The sequence below is a fragment of the Callithrix jacchus genome, chromosome 4 (genome assembly GCF_049354715.1).
Source record: "Callithrix jacchus isolate 240 chromosome 4, calJac240_pri, whole genome shotgun sequence".
Classification (NCBI taxonomy): Eukaryota; Metazoa; Chordata; class Mammalia; order Primates; family Cebidae; genus Callithrix; species Callithrix jacchus.
Window position 1 is genome coordinate 166,725,223 of NC_133505.1, and position 18,375 is coordinate 166,743,597.

General features: G+C 45.9%; 1 protein-coding gene across 1 annotated transcript in view; it reads left to right on the forward strand.

The window, feature by feature from the left end:
- The window catches only part of MAS1 (MAS1 proto-oncogene, G protein-coupled receptor), a 28,112-nt gene extending 11,986 nt beyond the window's left edge, over positions 1–16,126 (forward strand). Inside the window, exon 3 of the mRNA XM_002747164.6 lies at positions 6,530–16,126. Coding sequence (XP_002747210.1) covers positions 6,566–7,543 — 978 coding nt within the window. The 5' untranslated portion in view covers positions 6,530–6,565 and the 3' untranslated portion in view covers positions 7,544–16,126. The remainder of the gene's footprint in view (positions 1–6,529) is intronic.
- The last annotated feature ends 2,249 nt before the right edge of the window (positions 16,127–18,375 follow it).

Here is an 18,375-nt window from a genome sequence, read left to right on the forward strand (position 1 = left end):
CTGGGCACTTAATACAGGTAACCCTAAAACTACACTGCCGCAAGCCCAGTTTCAAGCATCATGTTCCTCAGCCCCCACGTCCTACATCCCCTTCAGTGCCTTTAGTATGGGGACTTCAATGATTCCCTGACACTACTGGGACCTCTGATATGTCGCTATCTCCTGATCACGTCTGTTATCTCCCTCGTGCCCTCACTTTTCTCCTAATCCCGTTGGGCTCCACATCCCACCATTGTAGCCCTTGGCTTCCACACTTGATCTTAGCCAAAAGGCTGAGAAGCGATTACCCTTGGCTTCCACATGGTTCGCTTCCTTTGCCCCCAGCTCTGCTTCGTACCCGCCTGGTAACCCCCAGCCCTGGTAAAATCCAGCCCTCCCCTTTCTGCTTGCTGGCTCCTGGACAGCTGAACCGAGCTGGAGAGCAGCACAGGCAAGGCTGAATGGTCTCTCCCGGGTTCCCGAGCACCAGCCCAGGCGGGATCCAGGTTAGCCTGGCTGGAGATCCTGCACTTCCCACATGGCCCTAGCCCTTCCTGTCACTCACTTGTTTCACATCTTGCCCTCTTTCCTTAAACCCTTAACATCTCCTCACTCTTTGCTGCTGACTTTGCTCCTTACTTCGCTGATAAAGAGATACTGTGCATTCAGAAGACAACTTCTCACCTTGGGCACTCCCACAGCCACCTCTACCCACCTCACTGTATCTGCAGCCACACATGCTGCCCTCCCCTTCACCAGGTATAAATTATGCTCTGGCGAAGGCCGTGACTCCACCCAGCTCTAGACCCCTACTTCCCGACTCCTCAATTATTTGCTTTTCACTGGATAATTCTTTTGCTGTGCAGAAGCTGTGGAGTTTGATTAGGTCCCATTTGTCTATTTTGGCTTTTGTTGCCAGTGCTTTTGGTGTTTTGGTCATGAAGTCCTTGCCTACTCCTATGTCCTGAATGGTTTTGCCTAGATTTTCTTCTAGGGTTTTTATGTTGCCAGGTCTTATGTTTAAGTCCTTAATCCATCTGGAGTTAATTTTACTGTAAGGTGTCAGGAAGGGGTCCAGTTTCTGCTTTCTGCACATAGCTAGCCAGTTTTCCCAACACCATTTATTAAACAGGGAATCCTTTCCTCATTGCTTGTTTTTGTCAGGTTTGTCAAAGATCAGACAGTTGTAGAAACACTGTGTTGCCTCCAAGGCCTCTGTTCTGTTCCATTGGTCTATATCTCTGTTTTGGTACCAGTACCATGCTGTTTTGATTACTGTGGCCTTGTAGTATAGTTTGAAATCCAGTAGTGTGATACCTCCTGCTGTGTTCTTTTTGCTTAGAATTGACTTGGCTATGCGGGCTCTCTTTTGGTTCCATATAAAGTTTAAGGTGGTTTTTTCCTGTTCTGTGAAGAAGGTCATTGGTAGCTTGATGGGGATAGCATTCAATCTATAAATTACTTTGGGCAGTATGGCCATTTTCACGATATTGATTCTTCCTAACCATGAACATGGAATGTTTCTCCATCTGTTTGTGTCCTCTCTTATTTCGTTGAGCAGTGGTTTGTAGTTCTCCTTGAAGAGGTCCTTTACATTCCCTGTTAGTTGTATTCCTAGGTATTTTATTCTCTTTGTAGCAATTGTGAATGGCAGTTCATTTTTGATTTGGCTCTCTTTAAGTCTGTTATTGGTGTATAGGAATGCTTGTGATTTTTGCACATAGATTTTGTATCCTGAGACTTTGCTGAAGTTGCTTATGAGTTTCAGGAGATTTTGGGCTGAGATGATGGGGTCTTCTAGATATACTATCATGTCGTCTGCAAATAGAGACAATTTGGCTTCCTCCTTTCCTATTTGAATACCCTTTCTTTCTTTTTCTTGCCTGATTGCTCTGGCTAGAACTTCCAGTACTATATTGAATAGGAGTGGTGAAAGAGGGCATCCTTGTCTAGTACCAGATTTCAAAGGGAATGCTTCCAGTTTTTGCCCATTCAGTATGATATTGGCTGTTGGTTTGTCATAAATAGCTTTTATTATTTTGAGATACATTCCATCAATACTGAGTTTATTGAGGGTTTTTAGCATAAAGGGCTGTTGAATTTTGTCAAAGGCCTTCTCTGCATCAGTTGAGATAATCATGTGGTTTTTGTCTTTGGTCCTGTTTATGTGGTGAATTTCATTTATAGACTTGTGTATGTTGAACCAGCCTTGTATCCCTGGGATGAATCCTACTTGATCATGGTGGATAAGCTTTTTGATGTGCTGTTGCAATCGGCTTGCCAGTATTTTATTGAAGATTTTTGCGTCTATGTTCATCATGGATATTGGCCTGAAGTTTTCTTTTCTTGTTGAGTCTCTGCCGGGTTTTGGTATCAGGATGATGTTGGTCACATAAAATGATCTGGGAAGGATTCCCTCTTTTTGGATTATTTGGAAGAGTTTCAGAAGGAATGGTACCAGCTCCTCTTTGTGTGTCTGGTAGAATTCGGCTGTGAACCCATCTGGGCCTGGGCTTTTTTTGTGTGGTAGGCTCTTAATTGCTGCCTCAACTTCAGATCTTTTTATTGGTCTGTTCAGGGTTTCAGCTTCTTCCTGGTTTAGGCTTGGGAGGAGACAAGTATCCAGGAATTTATCCATTTCTTCCAGGTTTACTAGTTTATGTGCATAGCGTTGTTTGTAATAATCTCTGATGATGGTTTGAATTTCTTTGGAATCTGTGGTGATTTCCCCTTTATTGTTTTTTATTGCATCTATTTGGTTATTGTCTCTTTTCTTTTTTATTAATCTGGCTAGTGGTCTGTCTATTTTGTTGATCATTTCGAAAAACCAGCTCCTGGATTTATTTTTTTTTTTAAAAGGGTTTTTTGTGTCTCTATCTCCTTCAGTTCAGCTCTGATCTTAGTTATTTCTTGTCTTCTGCTAGGTTTTGAGTTTTTTGATCTTGCTCCTCTAGCTCTTTCAATTTTGACAATAGGGTGGATAATTCTTAACCATCTATCACCCCTCTCTTAACCCCACAGCCCCCAAGAGGGTTGTCTACACTCACTGTCTCCACCTACTCTCCTCCTATTCTCTCTAAACCGCTTGCATCAGGCATTCATTTTGTCTGGTCTACTGAAACTGCTCTGACCCCGGTCAGCAATGGCTCCACTCCCATGGTCAATATCAAGTTCCAGGTCTCAGCCCACTTGAACTTGTAGTAGAATTTAGCCCAGCTGATTACACTTCCTTCTCCTCAAGCTTGTTCTTACCTGGCCTCCTGGGTGCCCTTTCCCCCAGTCGTCCTCCTGTGTCTCTGTCAGGCCCTCCTCAGTTTTCTCACCTTCTTCTTCATCTCTTCAGCCTCTAATTTTGAAATGCTTGCAGCCCAGTCCTCGAGCCTCTTCTCCTTTTTAATTGCCTGTATTTCACAGACACTCATATCTTGGCTTGACCCATGGCTTCAAATTCTACCTGTTTGCATACAACACCCACATTCATATCCCCAGGCTACAACTGTCCCCGGCTCCTGACGCTCCTCTGGACATGGCCCTGGCCACCTTGCAGGCTTCTCAAACCCCATAGCCCCTGCTAACCTGCTGCACCCACACCTGTCCATTCAGCAAATGGCTAAACAGGTATTCTCTCTTTCTACCACAACACCTGTGTCTTCTGTCAGTGAATCAAATCAAAGACCTCGCACCAGATATGACTGCCTCTGCCACAACCTGGTCCATGCTAACATTCTCCCTGTGTCCAGAACAGTGCCTTTACCTCCCACCTGGCCTCCTCCTTCCTGCCATGGCCCCTAGAGTGTCACCTGAACATGGAGGCCACGCCAAGGCTGTTCACGCCTCAGTCCCCTCAAGTTAACCCCACTCCTCCTCTCAGACCTCTCAGGACCTCCTGTGGTTTACTGTCTCACTGGGAGTAAAAGCAACAGCCTGCAAAGCCCTTTGGCACCTGACCGCCAAAGACCCGTGCCCTCAGCACCTGACTGTTCTCGCCAGGCCGTCCTAGCCTTGCTGGCCTTCCTGCGGTTCTTCACTCCTGGCTGGCTCCTGCTTCTGGAACTTTGAACTTGTTGTTCCTTTTGCCTGGAATACTTTCCCCCCGAGAACCTGCAGGGCTATGTCACCTACTTCCTTCATGTCTTTGCCCAAGTGTGACCTCACTAGTGAGACTTTTCCCATCACTCTATGGACGAGGGAACCTCAGTCTCTGCCACTCCTTGCCTTTTTTTTTTTTTTTTTTTTTGAGACGGAGTTTCGCTCTTGTTACCCAGGCTGCAGTGCAATGGCGCGATCTTGGCTCACCGCAACCTCCGCCTCCTGGGATTAGGCAATTCTCCTGCCTCAGCTTCCCGAGTCGCTGGGATTACAGGCGCGTGCCACCATGCCCAGCTAATTTTTGTATTTTTAGTAGAGACGGTGTTTCACCTTGTTGACCAGGATGGTCTCGATCTCTTGACCTCGTGATCCACCTGCCTCGGCCTCCCAAAGTGCTGGGATTACAGGCCTGAGCCACCGTGCCCAGCCTCTCCTTTGCCTTTAATGCTGCTTTCCTTTCTTCCTTGCACTTTTTATTCTCTGACATCAGCTTGTTTGTTGTTGCTGTTATTGTTTTTGCTGGCTGACGCCTCCCCACCAGAATATAGACTCCACCAGCTCGGCACTTTATTCCTGCCGTGTCCCAGTGCCTAGAGCAGTGCCTGGCGTGGGGGTAAATGTGTGGAGGGAGAATTTGGGGAACATGGTGGTCTTACTTGCAAACGTCTCACAAGGCCTGGTCTCTACAGCAGGTCTTTGGTTAGCCATGACATGGCATGTGAGCTCTCATCCTGTGTGGGGACCCTGTCTTCTAACTATGGAGTAAAAGGAGGCTCTCCTCCAGTGAAGGCAATTTCCTGCATCGTACTAGAACAGCTGAGCGAAGTGTCAGTGGGAGAGGCGTGACTGGGACCATGGAAGCAGGGGCCTCCTGGGTGCCCGGATCACATTGCTGGAAGGAAACACCCATTTTGCCAACCCAAAGGCCACCTGCTGGCCCAAGATCCAGGCCCGGCTGTACTGAGATTAGTCCCAGGGTCCTGCATGTGCTGGGGCTCTGCTGACTCAGTTCTGGAAACATCTAATATCACCAGAGCCATTCACATGCCACAAAATAACACATTTATGTATTATTCTGCTTCAGGTGAGCTCATGAGGAAAAGGCAGATATCTACTCATTAAAAATATTCTTTTGATCGACTTCCTAAGGAAAAAATTCAGAAAGCAAAAAACAATGTTTTATTCATGCCTATGCACATGCACACACACCAACTAGGAAAAACATATTTTTTGAGACAGGGTCTGCTCTGTCACCCAGGCTGGAGTAGAGGCGTGATCATGGCTCACTGCAGCCTCAACTTCCCAGGCTCAAGAGATCCTCCAACCTCAGCCTCTCAGGCAGCTGGGACTACAGGCATACGCCACCATGCCTGGCTGATTTTTATATTTTTTGTGTAGGCGGGGTTTGCCATGTTGCCCAGGCTGGTTCTCAAACTCCTGGGCTCAGGCAATCCCCATGCCTTGGCTTTCCAAAGTGTTGGGACTGCAGGCATAAGCGACGGTGTCCAGCCTAAAAGTCACATTTCAAAACCAAAGGCAGGTTAGATTTGAAACAAGAGAAATGATCTCGTTGACAGCCTCCTTTTCCTTCCCGGTGGTGAGGTGTTTTGTTATAGCAACAGGGCAGAGCTGTGCATATATTGATTTTGTAATTGGTAAAGTGTGGGGGGATGTTTCTGAGAATCTTTACTTCGCTGCCTCAAATGCTGAGCATTTTTCCTGGTTGGGTGAGTGCTTTGCCTGGCATCTGGCAATGGTGTTTCCTGCACCATCTGGCCTGTGATCTGTGGGGATGAACATACATCTTGTTAGGGGTCTCCATCCACTCCACACAGCGTTGGCTTGCCTGGCTTACGTAGTCTGAGCAGGTGCCCAGCTTTGTCGCAGATACCGAAGCTGTGTGAAATAAATGCCTTTTTGTTGTTCACACTTTAAGCAATATTGGTACAGTGTTAAACCCATTGTCCCAGGCACTGCCTCTCCTTACCCACTGCTTATGGCGCTTCATGTATTAAAGAGTGGCAGCACTGCCCAAACGTGCATTTTGTCATCAAGTCTCGATGCAGTAAACCTGCTCCCTCTGGCACATAAATAGAGGCACAGAAGATGATTTTCAAAATGCCATTAGGAGAGCTTGAGCCAGAACTGGAAATGGATTCTCCCCAGGGGATTCCACCACTCTTGCCTGGCCACAAGCAGACAATAACACAGAATGAATGGCTATCACTGGAGATCAAAAAGGGTCATTCAATCAGTTCTCTCTCTTATCAGGTCTGTTATCTTTCTTATCAGGTCCTAAAGGTCTAATCTTATCATTGTGGTAAAGATAATTGTACATTCTGTTAAACTTTTTTATTTATAACATGAAGATGATGACTTATAGCTGAATTTCTCCCTTTTATTCCGATCCAACAATTTTCATGGCTGTTTGTGTTTGTTTTTGTTTTGGACGTATTTATAGAAAATTACCTGAAGAGGTCTAGCCTGAGGCCTCCTCATGGATGGGTCAAACGTGACATCATTTGTTGTTGAGGAACCTACGAACTTCTCCACCAGCGGGAATGCCTCAGCCGGGAATGCATATCGGCAAATCCCCATCGTGCATTGGGTCATCATGAGCATCTCCCCAGTGGGGTTTGTTGAGAATGGAATTCTCCTCTGGTTCCTGTGCTTCCGGATGAGAAGAAATCCCTTCACTGTCTACATCACCCACTTGTCTATTGCAGACATCTCACTGCTCTTCTGTATTTTCATCCTGTCTATTGACTATGCTTTAGATTATGAGCTTTCTTCTGGCCATTACTACACAATTGTCACATTATCGGTGACTTTTCTGTTTGGCTACAACACGGGCCTCTATCTGCTGACGGCCATTAGTGTGGAGAGGTGCCTGTCCGTCCTTTACCCCATCTGGTACCGATGCCATCGCCCCAAGTACCAGTCGGCGTTGGTCTGTGCCCTTCTGTGGGCTCTTTCTTGCTTGGTGACCACCATGGAGTATGTCATGTGCATCGACAGAGAGGAAGAGAGTCACTCTCGAAGTGACTGCCGGGCGGTCATCATCTTTATAGCCGTCCTGAGCTTCCTGGTCTTCACGCCCCTCATGCTGGTGTCCAGCACCATCTTGGTCATGAAGATCCGGAAGAACACCTGGGCTTCCCATTCCTCCAAGCTGTACATCGTCATCATGGTCACCATCATCATATTCCTCATCTTCGCCATGCCCATGAGACTCCTTTACCTGCTGTACTATGAGTATTGGTCCACCTTTGGGAATCTCCACCACATTTCCCTGCTCTTCTCCACCATCAACAGTAGCGCCAACCCTTTCATTTACTTCTTTGTGGGGAGCAGTAAGAAGAAGCGATTCAAGGAGTCCTTAAAAGTTGTTCTGACGAGGGCTTTCAAAGATGAAATGCAACCCAGGCGCCAGGAAGACAACTGTAATACTGTCACAGTCGAGACGATCGTCTAAGAACTGTGAGGGAAGTTGTGGATAAAAATGGTAGAACAGGTCATTTTCAGTTTGTGCTTGGACTGTAACTTAAGTATCTCCTAAATATGATACAGAAGAACATCTCATCCCATAGACATGAGATACTAATTAATGATGAAATTGAACTCTTGTACTGTATCTTCTGGAAATGACCCGTCATTTCTGTTCTTAACAAAGACTCTTTCTATTTCTTTCAGTTCTTTTGGCAGCATTTTACCATGAACCACAAAAATGACTTTAGCAGGAAGATTTACAGATCTGTACGGGAGGAGGTAACAAAACTGTTTGTTGGAACTTGAGGAGGCAGCTCCAAGTAGCAGGAAGTACAAAGGTTGCTTTCTGTGTGACCTCAGGCAAATTGTTAAACCTCTCAGAGCCTCCTTTCCTCACTCATAAAATGGTCACAGCAATAGTCTATACCTCCTAGATCTGCTGTGAGGATGAAATGAGAAGATAACGCTTGCAAAGCACCTGGCACATTGTGGATGTTCATTAAACATCAGTCTCTCCTCACTCCCTTCGATAGTAGACAAAATGTAAATTTTTGTTTTGTGAAGCGCATATGCAAACATACACACAGCTCTATCATGTACAGAAGTTATGTGTTTTTACATGTTGAATGTAAATTTACAGTGATCTTCTTTTTGCTTGTGGCATGAAAGCTTTTCATGATATAACATCTCTATTGAAAAACATCGCAGATGTTATGCTCTAACCAGCCATGTGCTAGAGCATCATTTCAGGTTGTGAAGAAATACATTTGGCCACCAGTTGAGGAGTTTCCCATGGCTTCCCTTCCCTCTGTGGGAATACTAGATGAAATGAAAGTCTGTGTTTTGAAATCCTTTGATTGCATATAAACTTTTACGAATGGAGTTGAATGTATGAGTTCCTGGGGGTGACTGTGGCCCTCCTCCCCCACAAAGCAATGGGTTGTTTATAGCCAGAATTCTCACCTGCAGCCAAGTGCGGGTCCCTGCACCTCTCTGCCTCCTCTCCTCCTGAGGCTTTTTTTTTTTTTGCAACATGCCTGGAAGGAGGCTCAGTGGCAAGGGTTAATGAGAATGTGGTCACATCCTGGAGGACTCTGACATTTTTGCTTATGACAGATCCTTGCACGACTTCCTCAGCATCTTTCCTCAGCACCCCAGGGTGGGCTCTGCCTCTTGCCTGCCATGAGTCGCCCGCCAGACATCGCATGTCCTGGGTTTTAGCTGTGAAGCCCGTCTCAGCCTATGACTGCATAGCTATGTTTATTTCCTTCTGTCCTTTCTAGGAGTTCCACAACAATGACAATGTGTCACGTGATTCTACAGGTTGTAAAATGTTCAAGCCCATAGAAACAAGCCTGTTAGTATTTGTTTTAACTGTTTGCTCTTTAAAAGGTCAGAGAGGCGGTGATGAAATTGAGTTCTCTGTTGCTGCTTGTCCTTCCCCATCCTCAAAAGAAACGACGGGGGCAGCTTTGCTGGGGAAGATGAGTCTCTCCCCTCAAGCCAGGACCCCGCTGCCAGCCAAGCTTGGATGCAGGAGGCTTTTCAGTGGGTGACGACATCTGATTCAGAAACAAGGCAGCTTGCTTTCAGAAGCCCAGATGGGGTGTGGAGCAATGACATTTAGAATGATCTTGTTTTTGGTTGAAAATGGAGTATCTTCCCTGGGAAGAACAGAATATGGAGATCAGAGTGACTCCCCTCTGTTTCCTGTCCTCTCCTGTGTGTGCTGCGTGCTGGGCTCTGGGATAGAGAAAGGGGACAACCCCGTCTCATCTCAAAGGGGATCTTAGTCTCAGAGAGGACCCTAAAGACTATCAGACACAAGGACTTTCTACTAAAGGAAAATATGGTGAACCAATAGGAAGCCCCTAGTGACTGTTTTTCTGCAGATAAAGTGGGGAAATCACATGTGATAATCAATACAAAAATTTTTCTAACTTTTAAAATGATGCTTTACCAAGAGATAGGGTTCAGAGTTTAGCAGGGTTATAAAGACTGATTTCTTTCTCTCTTCCCCTAAACCCATTCCCAAAGTGAACTGTAAAGTTAAAACTAAAACAAGATTTAAGTAAATTTGCAAATGTGTAGAGAATATGAAATAATTTGTACGCTTTAGGCATTCAGACAATTTGCCTAAGTCATTTTAGGTTACTAGGTGCCACTTCTGAGAATTCCCCGGGTCCAGGAGGAGACTGTTTTGATAATGCCTGTCCTAACTGCAGGGCAAGGGTTTGTAGTATTCCTGCTACAAATACTCATGGACAGCCTTCTCTGCAGAACACCCTAATGTGGGCATGGCCAAGACGGGGAAGTGGAAACCCCTGCCGTGTGTCATAGGAGGGAGATACCGCATAACTACAATGCCAGGCTGCACAGTTTGTTAGGCAAGTGTTAGGAAAAAAAATTGTGTGGCAGAGGTCACTGCAGGAGGGGCTCTTCCTGCCACCCCCACACTGCACACACCAGCTTCTGTCCCCTCCCCTGCCCACTGGGGTGGGGATATACTTGCACTCATCGTGCTATATATTGATTTGCTTATTTGCTCATCCTCTGTCTCTTCACACTAGACTATAAGCTCCTTGGGGGCAGGGACATAGCTTTGCTCACTGCTGTAGCCCCAGCTTATTTGCTGTGGTGGTCGAATCCACTGCACCCCCCTCTTGGCTGTTTCCTTTGCACATATAAATAGGCTCAATTGTTTCCGCCTGACCAGAAGCCTTTCTTTGCCCCATAGTCCTTTCCAGCTTTTATCTCCCCTCCCTCCCTTCCTTCCAAACCACCTTCTAGATAGGCTCTTCCACACTCACTGTCCTGCCTCTTGCCACAATTTACCCCTCAACATGCTGCCAGTTGTCTTGCAGCCTGAATGTCATAGAGAAATTGGTACAGCTAGGAAGGTGAGTAACTTCCACGGTGCTAAATCTGATGGGCTGTTTTCTACCTATGCCTTTTGTGACATTTAGTGCCCACAGTCTTCCTGAAACGATCTCTTTTCTTGGATTGTAGTTTGCTACTTTTTCTCTCCAGCTCTCTTTTTGAATCCTGTCTTCCCGATTGGAATCCTCTCACTTCTCTCCTCCCTCTTCTACTGCTCCTCCCATAAATGGCCACATTTTCCATGATTCAGTGGCTGGACCTCAGCTCTCCCCTTCCTGAGAACTCTCCCTGGATCTGGACTGATAACCACCTGCTTATTAATGAACCTCACATTGACATTTGCTGACCAGAATTCTTTGCTGGGCTCCAGTCCTGTGTATCTATTAGATATAGTGAACTCCAAGTTTCTCTTCAAAGAATCAGTATGTCAGTATGTTCAGCTCTCTAATTCAGTTCTCCATTTTAAAGTTTAACTTCCTGGTTCTCTGTGCCCCCTTGCCTCTAGTTTCAGTAAACAACTTTCCTGCTAATCAGTAGTTCACATCTCTTCTCCTGGTCACCTGCTCTGACTTGTTCCTAACTGTTTTTCCCACCAAACTACCCACCCTACCACTCTGGCTTGTACCCCTGCTCTCTTTAAAATAGCCAATCAGAATTAGTTTAGACTGTGTGGTCTAACCCTAGCCAATAGGGGAACGACACAGCAGTAGGGGCTACCTGTGTCAGGAATAAGAACCCCATTCCCCTCCCTTGTCCAGGTGTGCTCTCACCATTGCTCCATCTGTGAGACACACCCTTCTAGAGAAGTAAATTGCCTTGCTGAGAAAATTAATATTTGAGTGCTACTTTTTTTGAGGCCCTGAAAATTTACATATAACATGTCCAATCATCTAATGGACTTTTTGATCCAATGTCTTACAAGTGCTTGTAACCTATTCATTTCCCCACCATGCCCCATTCCTTTTTTTTAGACAGAGTCTTGCTCTGTCACCCAGGCTGGAGTACAGTGGTGTGTTCTCGGCTCATGCCTCCTGGGTTCAAGCAATTCTCCTACCTTAGTCTCCTCTTAGTAGCTGGGATTACATGTATGAGCCACTGTACCCAGCCCACCCCTATTCCTTTTTCAGTGAAGGACACCACTAGTCACCCTGTCCCCCTTGCTATGCTATTCCCTTTGCACAGATTGCTCCACCTTTTTAAAATCTAGCGAACTCCATTTATCCATCTGCATCCAGCTCAAGCATCAGAGACTCAGGAAATCCTCTGGAAGCTGAGTTCCTGGACAACTGTGCCATGCTTTTTCTTTCTCAAACTTTCCATATCTTTCCTGTCCTCACTCTTGGCAAATGATGGCTGGCTCCACTTTGCACAAAGGGAATAGAAGCAACTGGAAGAATGCTTCCAGACATCCCTGCCATCCCCTGCTGATCTAGCTACATCTCCTGCATACTGGCCTCTCTCCTGGGTACTCAGGGGGAACTTGGTATGTCCCTCCCTGGCTAAGGTGACACCCTGGCTAAGATGCTCCAGCCCCCTTTCCCTATTGCCTTCCTGATGGCATTTCTCCGGCAATTCTCCCCCTCTCTCCTGCACCATCAATTTCAGTCCAGGATAAGGGAGGGCAGAATTTTCAGGAAGCAGGATGGAGGAGGGTTGGCAAACAGACCACTGGTCTTGACTAGCCTGCTTCCCACCACACATGCTGCTTATTTTTCTGGAGACAGAATTGTATGAGCTGAGATGAGCAACTGGAGAGCCACCAACAGCCATCCCTCCCTTTGTGCCTCACAACCCCAGTGACTGATGGAGATGGAGATGGAGATGGGATTACTGGTTGCCTTCATGGAGTTGTGTAAGGAGCACTGAGAAGACGCTTTATGGATGTCCCTACAATTTCACCATCAGAAGAGTAACTCCGTTAGGTTGAAATTTGTCTTTTTTTCAACCTCTTATAAAATTACAAATCATCCCTGGAAAGGATAACACTTTAAGCCAGGCATACTTTTTCCTGTGCTGTTTCTCATGGAGAGGAGCAGCGCAAGACAAGACAGCCAGGTGTTCAGGCTGCTGAATGAGGAGGTGAGGAGCGGGTGGTAGGAGTGAAGAAAGGAGGAGGTGGGAGCAATCGCGTACTCGCTTGTTTGATTCCACAAACAGGAACCTTTTTTACTCTTTACCTAAAATTTGACTATTTAACTTTGCAAGGTTATGTGGGAAGCAAAAATCCTCAATATGAAAACATTAGCCAATGTATCACTTATAAAATTGATCCCATCAGGCCTCTCCCTGCTTACACCACAGTCTCTTCCCTGCCTCACCTACATTTTTGTGGGTCAGTCTGGTGATGCCTAAGAGCCAATGTAAACACTATGCAAATTGTCCTCGAGCTTAAACTGATGATCTAGGCGAACATTCAGGATTCTCTAAAGTTGGCAAGGGAGGTATCACAGAACTGCTAAAGTAACACTTCAACTCTTGATAAAAGATGTGAAGCAGAGTCAGACCTGTTACCAGTTGGATCAGAGGAAAATAAACAAGGATGATGGTGAGATGGGAGCTTCTAAAAAGACGGGTTTGAATATCAAATGTTGAAGAGAGGCTCTTGGGAAAACTGCTGAAGCCTTCAGATAGTTTTGCAAATAGTGCCCACTTTCTGATATTCAGTGAAAGTAACCATTAAGTAAAGACAGAAATATTGGCTGGGCATGGTGGCTTATGCCTGTAATCCCAGCACTTTGGGAGGTTGAGGCGGGTGGATCACCTCAGGTCAGGCTTTCGAGACCAGCCTGGTCAACATGGTGAAAACCTTGTCTCTACTAAAAATACAAAAATTAGCTCAGTATGGTGGTTAGTGCCTGTAATCCCAGCTACACAGAAGGCTGAGGCAGGAGAATCACTTGAACCCAGGAGGCAAAGGTTGTGGTGAGCAGAAATCTCACCACTGCACTCCTGCCTAGGCGACAGAGTGAGACCAGTTGCTGCAATCAGTGCTTGACTTTTTGTCCCAAGTTCACCCCCGGTCATTCAGCTATCCTGGCATTCCTGGTGGTTCCTGTGGGACGGGGTCAGAGTGGGTGTTACATGAAGATTACCAGATCAGTGGGGAGATAGAATGTTCCCCTCTAATTCCTCCCTGTCACCGAGTGGCATTATGACAGCAGAGGGTGGTGGCATGGTCTGAAATTACTGTTTCTCTTACCAGTTGTGGCTTCTTTCAATTCTGTGGACCCCGGGGTTTCTCAGCTTCTCCCACAAGTTCTGGTGAATTCAGGGTGGTATTCTTGTCTTTGAATAGTTTGAATATATTTCTGTGGGGGGAATGAGTCCAGAGAATCTTCTATTCTGCCACCTTGTTGAGCTCCCCCAAAATGTCTCCTCCTACATTGGCACACACTTTATTTCACATTGACTGATGAATTTTGAGGAATGTATGTAAAGACACATTGTCCTCACAGGAAACCGGTGGAGTTTGGGGTTGCCTCCAGTTTGCATTTTGGTCATTACACAGGGAGAATATACTTACACGCTATCTGCCCCCCTTCTCCAGCCTTCCCTGCCCCCAAAATCTATAAATCCCACATTTATTTGTGATAAACAATCTTGACAGGTTAGGGATATCCTGCTGGAAATAAGACTGGTTCACGGAGCATAACGTTTCTACAGAGCAGTCTAAGGGCTTCAGCATCTTTGCCAGGTGCCCTGGTCGAGGTGGTTGTTCCTGTAGGTGTTCCTGTGGGAATGAGTGATTTGCAGACTTGATGCTAACGCTCCCTGTATGGTGCCTTTTGGCCAACACCAGCCTTTCAATGGCTGAAGCAGAGACCTCAGGAATGAGATAACAGGACTAGAAGCCTGACTGTCTACTTAGTAGCTGGGCGAAAGTCAACAAGTGAATCTCTGTGACTGGTGACTGAGTAGGAGTTCCACCCAAAGCAGATCCTGAGACAAGGATTTAGTGCAAGTAATTTATGTAGGTGTCATCCCTAAGAGCATGGGAGGAAGTGGAGAATTTGGACAGAGAAAGGAGGAAGTCAACAATGCATGAGTGAAGGTGAACAAGGGCCCAGGACAGTGAGGCCCCACCTCAGAACTATCCTCCTGGAGGGGCAAAGGTGCCGTGGTGCTGACTCCCACCTCCTTCCCCTCGATAGGGAAAGTCACCCCCATGTCAACTCCCAGCTCGTCCTGGCCTGCCCTGTGCTTAGGCTGAGCATGATGCATAGCAGGGAATATGTCCAGGCACAGCAGCGCAGGGAGCCATGGGCAGGTACAGGCTCTACCTGCAAGTGACCACAGGAGTGGCTTCAGGGCTGACCAACAGCATCTGCTATCATGGAATCAAAGTAGCCGACCCCACAAAGGAGCTGTGCCAAGTAAGTGAAATAACGCATAAGGACATTCTGAGATTCTGTGTAAAATTTCAAGCATCAAGCAAATGTTAATTATTTCTTGAGGACCTTATGCAAAGTGAAATAAGCCAGTCCCAGAAGGACAAAGACTGTATGATTCCACACATAGGAGGGACTTAGAGTTGCCAGCTTCATAGAGACGGAAAGTAGAATGGTGGTGGCCAGGGGCTGGAGGGAGGAGAGAGTGGGGAGTTAGTAGTGTTTAATAGGGACTGAATTTCAGTTTGGGAAGATGAAAAAGTTGTGGAGATCGGTTGCACAACAATGGGCATGGAGCTAACCCCACTGTACTGTATTCTTAAAAATGGTTCAGATGGTAAATTTTAGGTTATGTATATTTTACCACAATCAACAAGTTAGTTATTGTACTTTCAAGGCACTCGATGTGTTTCTCAGGATGCTGGGCAGCACGTGGCCCTGAGGCGGGCACCAAGCCAATGCTTGGGTGATGAAGGATGAAGACAAACCTGTTCTTTTTCACTCCAGTGAATGGAACACTGGCATTGTCTCCAGCTGGGGGCAAAGACACGAGGCCAATTAAACAACCCATTACAAACCTGTATTGCCAAGTGAGTGCGGACTCCCCTGATTCCAATGAAGCCGCTGTTGAGGGCCGGACAGCAGCCGCTCTTGGCTTTGTGGACTGTGCAGCCTGTGCTGCGATGACAGCTCCGTGGGTGTGTGAAAGCAGACAGTGCTTAGAGGAACGAGGATGGCTGCACACCAACAAATTCATTACGAACACCAAAAATTGAATTTCATGTAATTTTCATGTCATAAAAATTCTTTTTTTCCCCCTTCAATCATTTAAAAATGTAAAAAGCTATTCTTAGCTTGCAGGTTTTACAAAAACAGGTGGCAGCCGGATTTGGTAGTGGCTGAACTTTGCCACCTCCAGCGAAGAGTGTTTTGGGAATTTCCCCTTCTGAAATTTTCTCCAGTGTGGCTGCAGCACATCTGTTTGACAATCCTGACCTCAGGGGTGACAAATCTTCCTTGTTTCCTGGTGGATTTAACTTTGCAGAAGGATCAGCAGACATCCTGATCCAAACCTGATAGATGAGATTGGTGTTAAGTTGAGAAATTCTGTTTTGGGTCAATCACAAGGTGATTTAAAAAATGAGAGATTTTTCTGTAGTAGGTACATTAGCTGTAATAGAATTCCAATTCTATATCCTCAGGGACCATTTTGTTCACTTGTATCACACTATATTCTCTGGATTCAGAGGGAGTTATTGAAACTTTTTAGAGATCAGGAATAAAATGTTCATGCACAAGAATTTTGTGTTGGGTTTTTAGAAAGATAAGGACCTCACATATGGCTTCTGGGTACAGCATGAATAAAATGTAGTTGCTAACAAATTAAAAACCAGAACATTCCTCATACTGGGTTGATTAGCACTTGTAGGTTCTGTACCATCACTATCTTCAACAAGGAACATAAGCCTTGTCCCAAGTTGCAGGATAAATATTTCAGGAACTCAGCTGCAAGGGTCATGATCACATTGATTTATTGATGTATGCCTTTAATCAAAGTGTACCCTTTAGAATTAGTTGCTCTTAGGCAAATGTCAAAAGCTCAAAACATTCCTTAAAACACTTAAAATAATGACACCATAAAACATCATTAGAAATCCTTCAGGCTCGTTAGCTCTAGTTGAGGATGTTTGAATATTTAGGAGAATTGAACTGAGCCACTGAGCCCTTCCTGTCCTTCTTCTTCCAAGAAGAGAGAAAATAAATGAAAGCGGAGGGGCAGTTTTCCTTTTGCATCTGACTAAGCTAGGAGCTTGCTTGCCCAGTGAGTGAATGACAATGCTGACTGTGTATTTGGAGGGTTGAGCATCCCCAGATCTTTCCTTTCATTTCTACAGACTAAGAAAAATGGTATTTCCCAGTTGAATTTTAGCTGTAGACATATGGAAAAGAATCATCTATATTACCTCTATATGGATAAAGCGTGTCTATCAGCCTGGTGGCCTTAGTCCTCCATGTCCAGCCATTTTCTCCTCCAGGACAGTGGCTTAGCACCCTCTCCCAAAGTGCTTCGAGCACTATCATTCTAGACTATTTCTGCGTGCTTTGACTTCTCCTTGCAGACTTTCTGCCCAACTGGTATGTCCGGAAAGCTTCTGTAGTCCCAGATTCATATGTCGAAATCCTAACCCTTCATGTGATGACATTTGGAGGTAGAGTTCTTGGGAGGTAAATGGGTCCTGAAGGCAGGGCCCTCATGAATGAGATTAGTGCCCTTACAAAAGAGGCCCCATTAGCTCCCTCACCCCTTCCACCATCTGAGGACACCATGAGAACATGTTGTCCATGAACCAGGAAGCAGCCCTCACCAGACACTGAACCTGCCAGTGCCTTGACCTTAGACTTTCCAGCCTCCAAAAGTGTGAGAAACAATTTCTGTTGTTTGTGAGCCACCCAGTTTATGGGATTTTGTTATAGCAGCCTGAACAGACTAAGACACTAACTTCTGATGATTTTCCTTATTTTTCATAAAGTTGGTATACCAAAGTGAGGGAAGACAATGCCAGTAACATCAGAACATTGCTGAGGGCTACAGAAATATGACAGCCCCTGGGCCCTGCCCTTCCCCTCCCTGTGCAGACAACAGCACAGTGAAGAACAGAAGGAAGTTATAATGCTTGGGAAGTGGACTGTGAAGCCTGATGAGCCCATGCCCTCTCTCTCACATGGTAAGAGGTGACCCCAAGTGACCAGAGGGGCTCATCAGAGCTGATCCGAGTTCAGTAAAAGGGCTGATGTGGAAGATGAGGCAGAAAGTGGATCTTAGATCTCAGAAGTATCTGTTGAATGGTGGAGATCTTCACAGGGAAAACGTTCTCAGGAAGCATTCCCAGCAGAGGTCTCAGCCCCTGGCTAATTCACAGCCTGAGATTAGAACAGATTGAGTCAAAGGAGATTCTACCTCTCCACACATTTCCACTGTCCTGAAACTAGTCAGTGTTAGAACCAGAATTCAAACTATGATGGCCTGCGCCCACAGCTTTGCTCTTCTTCTAACTCAGTATTAGATTCATTGCCATACTGACCAAAGATCCGCTTTCACTGTTTATCCTGAAGAGGAAGTTGAGAAATTGACATGTCATATAGATGCCATGAGGAATCACTGGGGAAAGATTAAGACATTCCTTCAAGCTTCAGATCTTTCAGAGAGATAAGTGGTGCGGAGCTGCGCTGTTGAGAAACGAGTCTTGGTGTTCTGGCTCTTCACGTGTTCGCCTGCCTTCCTCCTCCAGCCCAGCTGCTGCAGTGGGGTTGTTACGCTTGCACTTTGTGGAGGAAATGGAACTGGGGCTGCTCCAGTGTTCTGTTTTCAGGTTTTAATGGAAGCTTCTGCATTCAGCTGCATCAACACTGCTTGCAAACAAGAGAAGAACCCAGATAGAGGAGAACTTTGTGTGGGGACTTGAGTACTGATTCCGAGGAGTATCTGGAATTCCCACCTTGCAAGTCCATCTCACCTGGTGGTTGTTCCTGCTAAAAACGGATCCCATGG